This window comes from Galeopterus variegatus, unplaced genomic scaffold, assembly GCF_000696425.1.
Source record: "Galeopterus variegatus unplaced genomic scaffold, G_variegatus-3.0.2 Scaffold926, whole genome shotgun sequence".
Classification (NCBI taxonomy): Eukaryota; Metazoa; Chordata; class Mammalia; order Dermoptera; family Cynocephalidae; genus Galeopterus; species Galeopterus variegatus.
The window spans coordinates 549,819-565,334 of record NW_007727037.1 but is presented as its reverse complement, the minus strand read 5'-3'; the positions used below and the strand labels follow the sequence as shown (position 1 = coordinate 565,334).

The following is a 15,516-nucleotide window of genomic DNA, read 5'->3' as shown; positions in this document are numbered from 1 at the left end:
TGTTGCCATCAGCCTGCAGCTAAGGAGCATCAGCCTGGAGTCCCCTCCCTCAGGTTCTTACCTCAGTTGTGCAGTGTGCGGGGGCGCTTCTGGATCCACATAAATTCCTTCTCTGTGCTGGGCTCCGCCCAGGTGGCGGGAGGCCCCAAACTCAACCGCGCCATCCGGAGGAAAAGCGTGCAGTTGCGCCTGTGCACCAGAAGGGGGCGACTCTCCCCGCCATCCCTTCAGAGCTGCCCCTGAGAGTCACTTAGCTTTGCCGGGGCTGCCGGCTTCCAGCGGCGGGAGCACAGTCCCTTAGTCGTCCAGGGCCTCAGAGGGGTCCTGTGTCCTTGCCATTTGTCACTTGGGGTAACAACAGGCCCAGCCTGCCTGGCGACATGATGGGCTCAACCAGGAGTGGCTGGGCCAGGGCGTTCTCTACCCACTCACCTCAAAGCCCTGCTGGCCTGTGCCCCAGGAGCCAAAGGGCATCCTTCTGTCCTCCCTCCTCCCAGCAACCTCCTCCTCCTTCTCTTCTTCTGGGAGTGCTCAGCCTTCCTAAGACCTATTCCCTCAGGGCTCGCCCTCACGTTGAGTCCTGCGTGCTTGGTGCTGTGTTCAGACTTTATATACTGTACTTTATTTAAAATCCCAACAATCTTGTAAGGTAGGTTTTAATCCTCATTTTACAGGCAAGGAAACTGAGGCTTGAACAGGTGATATCACCTGCCCAAGGCCACACAGATAGCAAGTAGCGGAGTCAAGGTTCAGATCCAGGTGTGTGGAATCCCCTTGCCCTGAACTGCCTCGTTACCATGAAGGAAAATTTAGAATCAGCCCATGGAGGGGGAGGAGGGATTGGGGTGTGAGGGCAAAGCACAGCCCCTTGCCCAGGTCCAGACTGAAACCACCCCCACGGGCCTCCTATTCTGTTGGAGCTGCCCAAAGACAGGGGCTGAATGTGGGGTCCCTAGTAAGCCAGTGAAAAAGTTAGGGACTGAGAGGACCCCACTTGGCCACCAGGGAAGAAGAGCTCATGGCCCTTGGGAATTTACTGAACACCATCCCCACCTGGACCACAGTCTGAACAGCAGGACAGGGCTCCACACATGCTACAGCTTCGGTCTTGGACCCTTGAGAGGGTGGTGAGCAGGTAGACAGCACGGAGCAGGGACACCTGGAGGGCTCACAGGGCCCAGCGGAACCTCTATGAGGGATGAGAGACCCAGACTCTGCACAGAGTGAGTTCAGTTACCACTGAGCATCAGTCAGCTCCTGGCACGTCAGGTGTCACAAGCCTCAGGAGCTTCCCCTCCCCACCCCCATGGGGACAGAGAAGCCCAGGGGATCATCAGCCCTTCTGAGACTATCACAGAGATGTCCCAACCTCTGAGACCAAGGTCACCACTCCGGGTGGGAAGAGAGGTTCTGCTCAAGCTGGTTCATCCATTTTACCTCCCGTTTCCCCAACATGCTCTGGGTCTGCAGATCCCTGTCCAATTCTACTTATTGATCTCCCCTAATCATCAAAGCCTGGTGTAAATGCCACCTTCTCCAGGAGCAACCCACCCTGATCAGTTCCTCAAACCTGCTCATCTCCTGTGACACTGAGGTCAGTCTCCTTTGTGCGATAATCGTTTTGGAGCTGACAAGCATACTGGAGAGTAGGGTGGGTACCATAGCTGCTAGCATGTGGCCTCGGAAGTACCAGACCATGACACACATTGGACGGACGGATGGATGAGTGGGTCAGGAGGGTGGAGGCCCCACAGAAAATTCATTGAGGCCTCCTGTAATTGTCCACAATGCCTAGACTCCCTTACCGCTCTCAGGAATTCCAGGAGCAACCCACCCTGATCAGTTCCTCAAACCTGCTCATCTCCTGTGACACTGAGGTCGGTCTCCTTTGTGCGATAATCGTTTTGGAGCTGACAAGCATACTGGAGAGTAGGGTGGGTACCATAGCTGCTAGCATGTGGCCTCAGACGTACCAGACCATGGTACACATTGGACGGACGGATGGATGAGTGGGTCAGGAGGGTGGAGGCCCCATAGAAAATTCATTGAGGCCTCCTGTAATTGTCCACAATGCCTCGACTCCCTTACCGCTCTCAGGAATAAGAGTCCCCTCTTTCTCTTGTCACAGCCTCAGTGAATTTAAGATTTAGGAAGATCATGCACTGTAAGAGCATGCCAGGAAAACTGGGAATCAGACCTGTGTTTCTTTTCTCACTGGACCTCAGTTTCCTGTAGATACGATGAGGACACTGGGTTAGATGATTTCATGGGCCCTCCCAGCTCAAACACATGTCGGTGCTGGGACCCAGCAGAGAGCAAGGGCAACTGACTGAATCCAGCCCAGAGGAGACTCCATCTTAAAAGAGACTCTGGGGGAGTTCAGATAAAAGATGAAGGGAAGAGAGGGGAGTGTGGAGAAGGAACTGAGGAAGGAAGGGAGGGAGAGAGAGAGAAAATCTATTTCCGTATCCCAAATTAAAAATGCATTTAGCGTGTAAGATTTCCCCACTGCATCATCTCTTCTTTAAAGAAAATTAATTTGACGTATTGAATTGAGAATCACAGCGTGTAAGAAGTGATGGATCTCCTAATGTCATGCAGACACCTTGGGCAGGGACAGCCTGGAGCAAAGGATGCCAAAGGTCAGGATGAACTGAGGGGTGGGGGGAGGAGGGGGGTGCAGGGGCCCTCTTGCGGCCCCTCTTCTCCCAGAGCACCTTCTGTATTGTCTGCTTCATGCATGGATCCTATGAACCCAATATATCCTTTGAATAAAAGGCTTCTGCTGCTTTTTTAAAAAGCCACTTAACTAATGAAGAGAGACCAGAGGCCCAGAGAGAGGTGATTTGCCCAAGGTCCTATAACAAGTACATCACACAATTCCCTATATCCTCAATTCAGATATCGTGAATCCAGTCACATCCATTGGGGGCTGGGGGCCCCTGTGCACCTGCCCCTGACTGGGCCATTTGGACGTGTTTACTCTGGCTCAACTCCAGCAGCCTCAGTGGGAAGTCATCAGGCTCCTTTAAACAACATTCCACTAGGATAGGAACAGACGGATAACTCAGGCCAATTAGGAAACAGAAAATCTCCAAGAGGGCGAATGTGCAGACAGGGGGGCTCGGAGCAGCAGCCCAGCTTGCCGCAAGCCTCACAGTCGAAAACCTTCCTAAAACAACCCCTTGGCTGCCCTGGAGCATAATTTAATCTTCCTTTGATGACTCCGGATCTCGCCCTGCCTCAGGCCACTCTGAGGACGTCAGTAACTGCTGGGCCCAGGTGGGAAGGGAGAGGAGGGGCTGGACGAGGGTTAACAAGCTGACCCTGTCCTGCCGTGGGGGGAAGAGCTGCAAGGCTTGAGGGGAGGAGCTCGGCAGAGCCCTGGGAGCCGGATGCTGTATTGGTGGAGAAGGGGGCCCTGGAGGAGAATGGGAAGCAGCTCCCCAAACAAGAAGGGGAGCCCTAAGAAGGCCTCCCCATAGCCCAGAGCAGGTGGGATGGGCAGGAATGGTGCTAAAGACCAGTCCAGGTGTGTGGCTAAGGGAGAGGAAATATAGCCCAGTGCCCCAGAGAACTCATAGGAAATGTTGGCTCTAAGGGACAGAAGAGGGCTTAGAGCCACACCACCCCTGCCCTGCCACTTCCTGGCTGGAGGACCATAGGCAGGTGACTGCACCTCTCTTTGCCTCAGTTTCCTCACTGATAATGCTAGGATAGTAACAGGGCTCTTTGAGGCTTAAATGAGCCTAATGCTGGCTGCTAGAAGACGCGGTCTTAGACCGAAGTCTCTGCCGAGGAAAGGGCTGCAAGAACATATATCAGAGCACTCACGGGGTTGGCTGTCAGGTGAGACCGGATGTTTTGTTTTGGTTTGTTTGGCGTGTCTGTACTCCCTACATTCGATGCAAGAAACACATTATTATATAATTAAAAGATTATTCAGAGAAAAAACAAAACAGTGGGGACTGTGATTGGTCCCCAGGGGGAAGCAGCTGATCAGAAGAGGGGCCTGTCCCTTGAGGGCAGATGGAAGGGACAGTTCACCTGCATTGGAGACTTGGACAGGGGAGGCCCTGGCTGCCCCCGAGGCCCAGGAAATGACAGCCCTGTGTCCTCAGGGACAGATGCAGGTGACATTTTCTGTCTGGATGTGCGCTGGGAGGCAAATCCCCATGCCCATAGGCAGGAGGCAGCAGGCAGGGGGAGGTGGGATGGTGGGGAGTGTTGTCTGTCCCTGGGCGGTAGCACCTGTCCCATTGGCTATTCTCAGCTGAAGACCCAGAACATCAGCTCAGAGGGACCCCAGACCCTCAGGTGTCGGACCAGTCCCCCTCCCAGACCCTCCCTTAGGTGAGCCTGTCCAGGCTGCCTGTCTGTCTGTCCAGCCAGCAGCCCCACTGGGCTCAGCCATGCCCCCCTGCACCCCCGCTGGCCTTCGCTGAGGCAGCCTTTTGAGGAGAGCTGAGCTTGGTGGGTCCACAGCATTCTCCCTGCCAGTGATGTTAATCCTCAAAAGAAAGTCAAACATTAGCCCGAGAAACAGCTTATGCCTTATATAAGCCCCCCTGGGGAAAGGACAAACACAGCTTGTTGGAGCTGAGCTGCCCAACTACAGCTGCTGCCGGACCCTGGGACAGAGCAGGGGACTCTGCTTCACTGACCAACAGACCCACTGGAGCCAGACCCAGCCACCAGGTGAGGAGGGATGGAGGGCCCCCAAGTCCAGGTACCCAGGAACTCCCAAGAAGTGCCTAAGGCCAGGCCCTGCTTCCCTGCTGCAACTGGCCAGGCCCCTAATGCCTTCTGGGACCTGCGTGGGCTCATTCTGACATCCCAGCGTAGGGGACCCAGCCTCAGGGAACAGCCAAAAGCTGGGAGGCTCTGGGCTTGGGAGGCCCTTCCCAGCAGGCAAACTGAGCTCTGCTAACCCTGTGTTTCTGCCCAGAGCAATCAGGGGTCTCCCACCCACCCTCACCCTCTGACCTGTATAGCCAACATCCAGGACTGGACCCCGCTGAGCACATACCTACACCCACAGCCACACACCCGAGCCCACACAGCTGTGCCCTTATGCTCTAGCCTAGGTGTGCACATACTTATAGACACCTCTGTGTCTACCCACCTGTGATCCCATATCTCTCCATGAAGCTGGGTGATCCTAGCATGTACACAGGTGAATCTGTGGGTACGCACAACCCCACCCCACATCTTTACGCATATACACATGCACTGCTCCACACACTTCTGCTTATACATCCACCTGGACACAGTCTCCCGCATGTAGTTCTACACCGTGTACACAGGTGAATCTGTGGGTACGCACAACCCCACCCCACATCTTTACGCATATACACATACACTGCTCCACACACTTCTGCTTATACATCCACCTGGACACAGTCTCCCGCATGTAGTTCTACACCATCCATAGGCCCATGTGTTACATGTATGCACATACCTCTCCCTGGCCTGGTGCCTTGCCCACAGCTCTGGCTCGTCTTACCCGGCGCCATGACCTTCTCCGAGATCCTGGACCGTGTGGGCAGCATGGGACCATTCCAGTTCCTGCACGTGGCCATGCTAGGCCTCCCCGTCCTCTGCGTAGCCAACCACAACCTGCTGCAGATCTTCACAGCTACCACCCCTGCCCACCATTGTCGCCCACCCTCCAACGCCTCTGCAGGGCCCTGGGTGCTTCCCATGGACCCAAGTGGGAAGCCCAAGAGGTGCCTCCGTTTCATACATCCGCCCAACACCAGCCTGCCCAATGACACCCAGGGGGCCACCGAGCCATGCCTGGATGGCTGGGTCTACAACATCACCAGGAGCACCATTGTGACAGAGGTATGCCCGGCAACCCTTCTCCCCACCTAGTGTAGGCACTGCCACACACCCAGCACCACTTAAGGACAGGAGAGGAGCCTGGTCTCCTAGGATCTGAGGACAGGCGCTGGGCAGGCAGAGAGGAAGGATCTGGGTGCAAATGCACCAACCAAGAGTGTGATTTCTTCACACTCAGAGTTCAAGCATTTCTGCAACGGTTTGTGAGGGCCTCTTCTGCGACAGGCACAGTGCTAAGCTCTGGGGATACAAAAATGCACCATCCTGCTCCTGTGGGGTCTACAGCCTAGTGGCGGCAGTGCCAGTTAATGAAAGTGCCATACAAAGAAGTGTAAAATTACAACTTCAACTTCATGCTGTGACCTTAGACTATGACCTACCTCTGGGCTGGGTGTGGGGGCAGGAGGGGTGGGCATTGGAGCAAGTGACCCTGGAACTGAGATATGAATGTCGGGCAAAGGTTAATCAGGCAACGAGGGAAAGGAAGAAAATGCCGTCTTGTGCAAAGGCCCTAGGGTGGGAGGGTGTGTGGAAGAAAGACTCTGTGGAGTGGAGGATTTAAACAATCCCAAGCAGGCCAGGAAACGTCTCACCTGCTCCCGTCCCTCGTGGGTTCACTTCCCGTCCATTCATCTTGTCGTTAACGCACTGACTCTTTCACTTGCCATCTCTGGGAATCACAGAATTAAATCAGACTCCTCAGTGAACTGACAGGCCAGGCAGGAGACCATGACAGGCTGAAGAGCCAAACATGTGCCAGGTACATTCTGGTGCTTTGCAGACATTGTCTCATTTGATTCCAACCATGTTGCTCTGTTAAAGGTGATTTCTATCTCCCTTTACAGATCAAAAGAAAAAACAAAAAAGATAAGACTCAGGGAAGGGAAGTGATTGTTCAGTGCCACTTAACTGGTCAGTTACAGAAAAGGAATTTAAAGCTAAAGCCCATAAGAGGTACAGCCGGATCAATGTTCATGGGCGTTCAAAAGAGTGAAAAACCACAGGACGTGGAGGAGGTGGCATCCAAGGAATTTAAAGCTAAAGCCCATAAGAGGTACAGCCGGATCAATGTTCATGGGCGTTCAAAGAGTGAAAAACCACAGGACGTGGAGGAGGCTTTGTGGAGGAGGTGGCATCTGACAGTGAGCAGAGGCCAATGTTTTCATTCACTGTCAGCACCGTAAGCCCCTCGAGAGTGTCTGCCTTATTAGAAGAGCTATGCTGCAAAGCCCTTACCCGGTGCCAGTCCTGCGCTAAGTACCCTGCATGTGCGGGCTCCCGGGATCCCGGGAGATGCAGTCTCTTCGAGGGAAGTGTTATTATCTGCAGTTGACAGATGAGGAAACTGAGGCTCATCCTGGTTCCATGACTTTCCCAGAATGACATATGGCTAAAACCTAGCAGAGGTAGGATTTAAATCCAGGACTGTCTATGTGCAGAGTCCATATGATTGTTATTCATTTGTTTAACAAATATTTATTTATACATAAAGCACTTACTATGTGCCAGGCGCTGTGCTAAGTGCTTTACAAATATTAACACTTTTAACATTCCCGACGGCACTATAAGGTAGTTAGTATTATAATCCCATTTTTCAGATGGGGAAACTGAAGCACAGAGAGGTTAAGCAGCTTCTTCAAGGTCACACCGCTAGTTAAGTGGCAGATCTGGGATCCGAACACAGACACCTGGCTCCAGAGCTGTGCTTCTAACCACAGCTCTCCCTGCTGTCGTATCCCGTAGACTATATCTCCTCCCTGTCATACTCTCTTTTGGTCCCCAGCATCAAGCACAGCGCCTTTGTTCACCGCTGTTTCCCAGCACCTAGGACAGTGCGTGGCACAGAGGAGGTGGTCTGTGGAATGAATGAAGGAATATGCGCTTTATAAACTTGGAGCGCGCAGGGAGCCCAGAGGAGGGGTATCTAACCAGCCTGGCGAGGGGACCCAGGAGGGCTTGCTGGAGCCAGCGGTGGCTGCACTGAGTGTGAAGGAGAGGTGAGAGTCAGGCAGCAGGTTGCAGTGGGTACATGCACCCCAGGCCAAAGGAACAGGGCATGGGGGAGATGTAAAGTCACTGAAGCGTGAAGAGAGCAAAACAGTCAGAATTGCAAGTGCCAGGGGAAGGCTGGACGGGCACCCAGGAGGGCATGGAGGCCATCAGACGCGGGGCTGGAGAGGACAGCAAGAGGGCCTGGCCTGGATGCTGAGGCAAAAATGTGGCCTGTGTTCCAGGGGCAAAGGGGAGCCATCGAATGTGGTGGTGTTTAGCAGGACAGTGGCACTCTCAGATCACCTTCTAAGAGTCATCACTCTGACTGCAGGGTGGAAAGTTTTAGTCCAGCAGCAGGACCTGGATGCTGAGGCAAAAATGTGGCCTGTGTTCCAGGGGCAAAGGGGAGCCATCGAATGTGTGGTGTTTAGCAGGACAGTGGCACTCTCAGATCACCTTCTAAGAGTCATCACTCTGACTGCAGGATGGAAAGTTTTAGTCCAGCAGCAGAGAGACCCATTAGCAAGTTGCACAAGGTTCCAGGCCAGAGATGACAGACAGAAGGGACAGTCGGAATAGATACCAGAGATGTTAGGGAGTTAGAATCTATGGGACCTGGTAATTGAATGGATGTTGGGGGTGAAGGACAGGGAGGAAGTTGAAGATGCCTCATTACCCGTAAGGATGTTTCCATATGTATGAGTGACTCGCTGTGCATCTGGTCCCTGGTAAGATAAAGAAAAGGAGTAAAAGCCATCATCCATATCCTCCAAAAATACAGAACCTAGCCAAAGAAACAAAAATCCTACAGGGAACAATTAAATAACAACCATCGCTAACATTTGCTGCGTGCTCACCATGTGCCAGATGGCTCTAGATGCTTTGCGCATGTGAACTCATTTAATCCCCACTGCAGTCCTCTAAGGGTAGCTCCTTTATTATTCCATTTTCACAGATGAGATTGAGGGTCTGGCCCAAGGCACCACATTTTGTAAATGGTGTTGGGGGGGCAAACCCAGTAGTCAGGCTCTGAGCCCACGCTGCTTAAGACTGCAAAACCCCGATCCAATCCATGAGACTGACTGCCCACCCTGCAGCCTGAAGGAGGGTGGTGGGCTGCCCTGCCATGTCCACACTTCTGCCTGCCCTCTTGCAGTAGCTCCTCTGGGGCAGGGACAGTGTCTCTCCCATGCATCTCTGTCGTCACAGGCCAGCTGCATAGCAGGTTCTCAATCAATGCTGAATGAAGGACATGCCCCTCAGAGCCCCGGGAGGGACACAGACACTGCTGACTTCTAGGAAGTGATTCCTTTACAGGATACCCCTCGGGTGGGCTCCAGGGGGCCTAGATGAGAGCAGAGGTTGTGGGCCCTGAACCCAGTCAAGCGTCAGTTCACGTCTGTGCCAGCTGAGTCCCCAGTCGCCATTCCAGCAGTTGGGACAGTGTGAATCTACATCCCAAAAAGACACAGGGGGTCACCAGCCCTCGGTGTAGCACACCCTTCTCTGAGTCAGGTCTGGCTCAGGTCTGCACCAGGCTCTGGCTCCCTGAGGATGCTCAGCTCCCTGAGATCCTTAGGAGAGGTCCCTGCCCAGCCATTGAAGGCTTAATGGCCGACCCAGCCAGCCGCTGGTGCCAGCACGGCAAGGGCAGAGCCCTCTGCCTTTTCCATGGCTCAGCCATGGCAAGTCCAGGCTCCATCTGCTTGTGGTGGGGTGGAGTGGGGCTCTGGCCCCTCGTGTAGAGGTTGTTCAGTGTTTGGATTTACCTAGGGATGGCTCTCTAGCATGGAGGCAGGGGATTGGACGTGCTGGCTCTGGGTGGGGAGAGTGGTAATGAGGAAGGTTGGAGTATTTTGGCCAGGAGTGAGCTGGGTCCAGGCGACCTGGGTTAATAGAGGCAAGGGGCTGTCTCCCAGACAGTGTGGGATCGTGAACTAGAGTCAGGCAGCCAGGGTAAACATCCTGACTCTGCCAATTACCAGGGATGTCACAACCCCAGAATTCTCGGTTTCCTCATCTGTAAACAGAAACAAGAAAGCCAGGGTGAGGATTAAAGGAGACAGTGCAAGGACAGCACTCAGCAGAGGGCCCGGCACTTAGAAAGCACTCAGTTCATGTTAGTTGCGCTGTGGCTATGGTTGTCGTGGCTGAGGTTGTAGCTATGGTTGTTGTTGTTAATAGGATGTCTGAGAACTAGAGGGTTAGTTCCTACCAGAAGAGTAGAGGATCCCCAGTAAAAAGGGGAGTCAGATGGTTGTTGTTGTTAATAGGATGTCTGAGAACTAGAGGGTTAGTTCCTACCAGAAGAGTAGGGGATCCCCAGTAAAAAGGGGAGTCTGCGGGGCCGGCCCGGTGGCGTGCTGCTACAGTGCGCCGCTTGGGAGCGCGGCGGCGCTCCTGCCGAGGGTTCGGATCCCACATACAGACCGGCCGCTCACTGGCTGGGCGAGGTGCGGACGCGNAAGGAATTTAAAGCTAAAGCCCATAAGAGGTACAGCCGGATCAATGTTCATGGGCGTTCAAAGAGTGAAAAACCACAGGACGTGGAGGAGGCTTTGTGGAGGAGGTGGCATCTGACAGTGAGCAGAGGCCAATGTTTTCATTCACTGTCAGCACCGTAAGCCCCTCGAGAGTGTCTGCCTTATTAGAAGAGCTATGCTGCAAAGCCCTTACCCGGTGCCAGTCCTGCGCTAAGTACCCTGCATGTGCGGGCTCCCGGGATCCCGGGAGATGCAGTCTCTTCGAGGGAAGTGTTATTATCTGCAGTTGACAGATGAGGAAACTGAGGCTCATCCTGGTTCCATGACTTTCCCAGAATGACATATGGCTAAAACCTAGCAGAGGTAGGATTTAAATCCAGGACTGTCTATGTGCAGAGTCCATATGATTGTTATTCATTTGTTTAACAAATATTTATTTATACATAAAGCACTTACTATGTGCCAGGCGCTGTGCTAAGTGCTTTACAAATATTAACACTTTTAACATTCCCGACGGCACTATAAGGTAGTTAGTATTATAATCCCATTTTTCAGATGGGGAAACTGAAGCACAGAGAGGTTAAGCAGCTTCTTCAAGGTCACACCGCTAGTTAAGTGGCAGATCTGGGATCCGAACACAGACACCTGGCTCCAGAGCTGTGCTTCTAACCACAGCTCTCCCTGCTGTCGTATCCCGTAGACTATATCTCCTCCCTGTCATACTCTCTTTTGGTCCCCAGCATCAAGCACAGCGCCTTTGTTCACCGCTGTTTCCCAGCACCTAGGACAGTGCGTGGCACAGAGGAGGTGGTCTGTGGAATGAATGAAGGAATATGCGCTTTATAAACTTGGAGCGCGCAGGGAGCCCAGAGGAGGGGTATCTAACCAGCCTGGCGAGGGGACCCAGGAGGGCTTGCTGGAGCCAGCGGTGGCTGCACTGAGTGTGAAGGAGAGGTGAGAGTCAGGCAGCAGGTTGCAGTGGGTACATGCACCCCAGGCCAAAGGAACAGGGCATGGGGGAGATGTAAAGTCACTGAAGCGTGAAGAGAGCAAAACAGTCAGAATTGCAAGTGCCAGGGGAAGGCTGGACGGGCACCCAGGAGGGCATGGAGGCCATCAGACGCGGGGCTGGAGAGGACAGCAAGAGGGCCTGGCCTGGATGCTGAGGCAAAAATGTGGCCTGTGTTCCAGGGGCAAAGGGGAGCCATCGAATGTGGTGGTGTTTAGCAGGACAGTGGCACTCTCAGATCACCTTCTAAGAGTCATCACTCTGACTGCAGGGTGGAAAGTTTTAGTCCAGCAGCAGGAAGACCCATTAGCAAGTTGCACAAGGTTCCAGGCCAGAGATGACAGACAGAAGGGACAGTCGGAATAGATACCAGAGATGTTAGGGAGTTAGAATCTATGGGACCTGGTAATTGAATGGATGTTGGGGGTGAAGGACAGGGAGGAAGTTGAAGATGCCTCATTACCCGTAAGGATGTTTCCATATGTATGAGTGACTCGCTGTGCATCTGGTCCCTGGTAAGATAAAGAAAAGGAGTAAAAGCCATCATCCATATCCTCCAAAAATACAGAACCTAGCCAAAGAAACAAAAATCCTACAGGGAACAATTAAATAACAACCATCGCTAACATTTGCTGCGTGCTCACCATGTGCCAGATGGCTCTAGATGCTTTGCGCATGTGAACTCATTTAATCCCCACTGCAGTCCTCTAAGGGTAGCTCCTTTATTATTCCATTTTCACAGATGAGATTGAGGGTCTGGCCCAAGGCACCACATTTTGTAAATGGTGTTGGGGGGGCAAACCCAGTAGTCAGGCTCTGAGCCCACGCTGCTTAAGACTGCAAAACCCCGATCCAATCCATGAGACTGACTGCCCACCCTGCAGCCTGAAGGAGGGTGGTGGGCTGCCCTGCCATGTCCACACTTCTGCCTGCCCTCTTGCAGTAGCTCCTCTGGGGCAGGGACAGTGTCTCTCCCATGCATCTCTGTCGTCACAGGCCAGCTGCATAGCAGGTTCTCAATCAATGCTGAATGAAGGACATGCCCCTCAGAGCCCCGGGAGGGACACAGACACTGCTGACTTCTAGGAAGTGATTCCTTTACAGGATACCCCTCGGGTGGGCTCCAGGGGGCCTAGATGAGAGCAGAGGTTGTGGGCCCTGAACCCAGTCAAGCGTCAGTTCACGTCTGTGCCAGCTGAGTCCCCAGTCGCCATTCCAGCAGTTGGGACAGTGTGAATCTACATCCCAAAAAGACACAGGGGGTCACCAGCCCTCGGTGTAGCACACCCTTCTCTGAGTCAGGTCTGGCTCAGGTCTGCACCAGGCTCTGGCTCCCTGAGGATGCTCAGCTCCCTGAGATCCTTAGGAGAGGTCCCTGCCCAGCCATTGAAGGCTTAATGGCCGACCCAGCCAGCCGCTGGTGCCAGCACGGCAAGGGCAGAGCCCTCTGCCTTTTCCATGGCTCAGCCATGGCAAGTCCAGGCTCCATCTGCTTGTGGTGGGGTGGAGTGGGGCTCTGGCCCCTCGTGTAGAGGTTGTTCAGTGTTTGGATTTACCTAGGGATGGCTCTCTAGCATGGAGGCAGGGGATTGGACGTGCTGGCTCTGGGTGGGGAGAGTGGTAATGAGGAAGGTTGGAGTATTTTGGCCAGGAGTGAGCTGGGTCCAGGCGACCTGGGTTAATAGAGGCAAGGGGCTGTCTCCCAGACAGTGTGGGATCGTGAACTAGAGTCAGGCAGCCAGGGTAAACATCCTGACTCTGCCAATTACCAGGGATGTCACAACCCCAGAATTCTCGGTTTCCTCATCTGTAAACAGAAACAAGAAAGCCAGGGTGAGGATTAAAGGAGACAGTGCAAGGACAGCACTCAGCAGAGGGCCCGGCACTTAGAAAGCACTCAGTTCATGTTAGTTGCGCTGTGGCTATGGTTGTCGTGGCTGAGGTTGTAGCTATGGTTGTTGTTGTTAATAGGATGTCTGAGAACTAGAGGGTTAGTTCCTACCAGAAGAGTAGGGGATCCCCAGTAAAAAGGGGAGTCTGCGGGGCCGGCCCGGTGGCGTGCTGCTACAGTGCGCCGCTTGGGAGCGCGGCGGCGCTCCTGCCGAGGGTTCGGATCCCACATACAGACCGGCCACTCACTGGCTGAGCGAGGTGCGGACGCAACACCGAGGGTTGTGATCCCGTTGCCGGTCACGAAAAAAAAAAAGACAAAAAGGAAAAAAAAAAAAAAGGGGGAGTCAGCTGTCACAGCTCGTCCTGGCTCACCCAGGCCCCAAGACTTTGCCTCCCTCCATGGCCTCCCCTAGACCTCCTCCCCTGCTCAGATCCCTGCTCCGCCCCAACCATCCCTCAATCCTTGACCTGGGGAGTCACCTCCGCTCTCCTGCTTCAGTCCCCTCAGCTGCAGAATAGGGATAATAAGGCACTTCCCTCATGGAGGGGGCATGAGGGAGGGCAGGGCAGGTGGAGTGGGTGAGCCCAGCACAGGGTCTGGGAGGAGTGGAGGCAGTCTCCCCCCGCCCTTCTGGTCCCCTAAGCTTTCCTGGCAGGGGTGACCACAAATTCCTTTCTCTTGGTGCAGCAGAGACAAGGTCAGGATTTTTCAGGAGCTTTACTAGGACATTCAGAGGAAACAAAGGCCTTTCTTTGAAGCCTGAAAAGCTTGGGAGCACAGATTCTGGGCCCCGGGTTCCCTGGAGAGGAGGGAAGCCCAGAGCCCCAACCCCTGTGGGCCTCTGGGGCCTTGGCCCCGGGAATTCCTCTCTGTACCTTGAGCCTTCCTGTCCTGTCCCCAGGGCCACAAGAAGCCCATCCCTGCCCCCCAGAAGTCCCTGGAGGCCCTGAGTCAGCTGCTGGAGAAGCAGAGAGCCTGCCCAGCAGGTCCCCTGCCAAGTCTCTGGCCAGCACCTCTGACCTTCTTTCATCTTCATTCTCAAACTCCCAGGCTGCCCAGCTCACAAATCACCTGTCTGCTTCTTGTCTCCAGCTCCCAGCCTCCTTCAAATCTCACTTGCCCATCCTCAGCCCTGCTCAGGGCACCCCCTCCCACTGTGTCCTTTCTTGCTGCCATCTACCTCCTGGGCAAGGACTTGACAGCCCCACTCAGCCACTTTTCTGGCCAGCCTGGCCCCTAGACAGCCCCAAACATGCACACAGGAGGGTTCTGGGGCCATCCTGTGGACTCTCCAGGGTCAGGAACTCACTGGGTGAGCACCTGCTGTACGCAAGACCCCCAGCTGGTGCTTTGCACCCCTTGTCTCATGACCCTGTGAATCGGGCACTGTCATCCCCATTTCACAGAGGAATACATGGGGCTCAGATCCAGAAGGTGGCCTTCCCAGATGTGGTGGTGGGTCAAGAAGTCCCGACTCCAGGCTCCATGTCCTCTTCACTATACCACATGTCCCTGTGTCCTTACGACAATACGTGACAATAATAATAGAGCATCACGAACTGAGTGTCCAGTGTTTGCCAGGCATGTTCTGGGTGCTTTTCATTCCTTAAGTCATTTATAGTCCTGAGAAGCAGGTACTAGATACCTCCAGATAAGAGGAGACCAAGCCACAGAGAGGTCAGACAACTGGCCCAGGAACTCAGCTCCTAAGTGGCAGGGCTGGAGACTCATGTCCTTTCGCCTCTCCCCAAGATTCCTTGCTCATCCTCTCTGGCCCTTGTGCCCCAGCACAAGTTCCATCAGGGGTCTGGGAATGCACAGGGGAAACAGTGATGCTCCCCGAGGTTTGACCTGGCTCCAAAGGCCTCCCAGCTAAGGCAAGCTGTTTCCTTGTCCTCACTAGGGAGTAGGAACCATTCATGTGGTCTTCTGGCAGAGTCAGCTCCCCCAACACATGCAGCAGGACCCCCATCCAGCTGGTCATGGCCTTAGTCACAAATGGCTTGCCCTGACCTTCTATGGCCCATCTTCTGCCTGACCTTTCCAGGGGCCTCTTGGCCTCTCTTCTTGCTGCAGCCTCAGCCCCTAAGCCTGTCCTCACCTCACACTTTGGACCCGATATCGGACCAGCCCACTTGGCTCTGACCTTGACTGCACCCCCTACTGCATGCAATTCCAGCCCATCCTGGGCTGCATTGTCTTACAGTGTCTCACAGCAACAGTTTCCTTCCTCTGGCAGCCCAGGGCTCACCAGTGAGGCATCAGGGAGCTGTGGTCAAGAGCACCAGCTGGGG

General features: G+C 54.1%; 1 protein-coding gene across 1 annotated transcript in view; it reads left to right on the top strand.

Moving 5' to 3' along the window:
• Positions 1-5,514: 5,514 nt before the first annotated feature.
• Positions 5,515-15,516, top strand: part of LOC103591113 (solute carrier family 22 member 6-like) — a 41,335-nt gene continuing 31,333 nt past the window's right edge. Inside the window, exon 1 of the mRNA XM_008573518.1 lies at positions 5,515-5,847. Within this exon, the coding sequence (XP_008571740.1) occupies positions 5,515-5,847 (333 nt within the window). The remainder of the gene's footprint in view (positions 5,848-15,516) is intronic.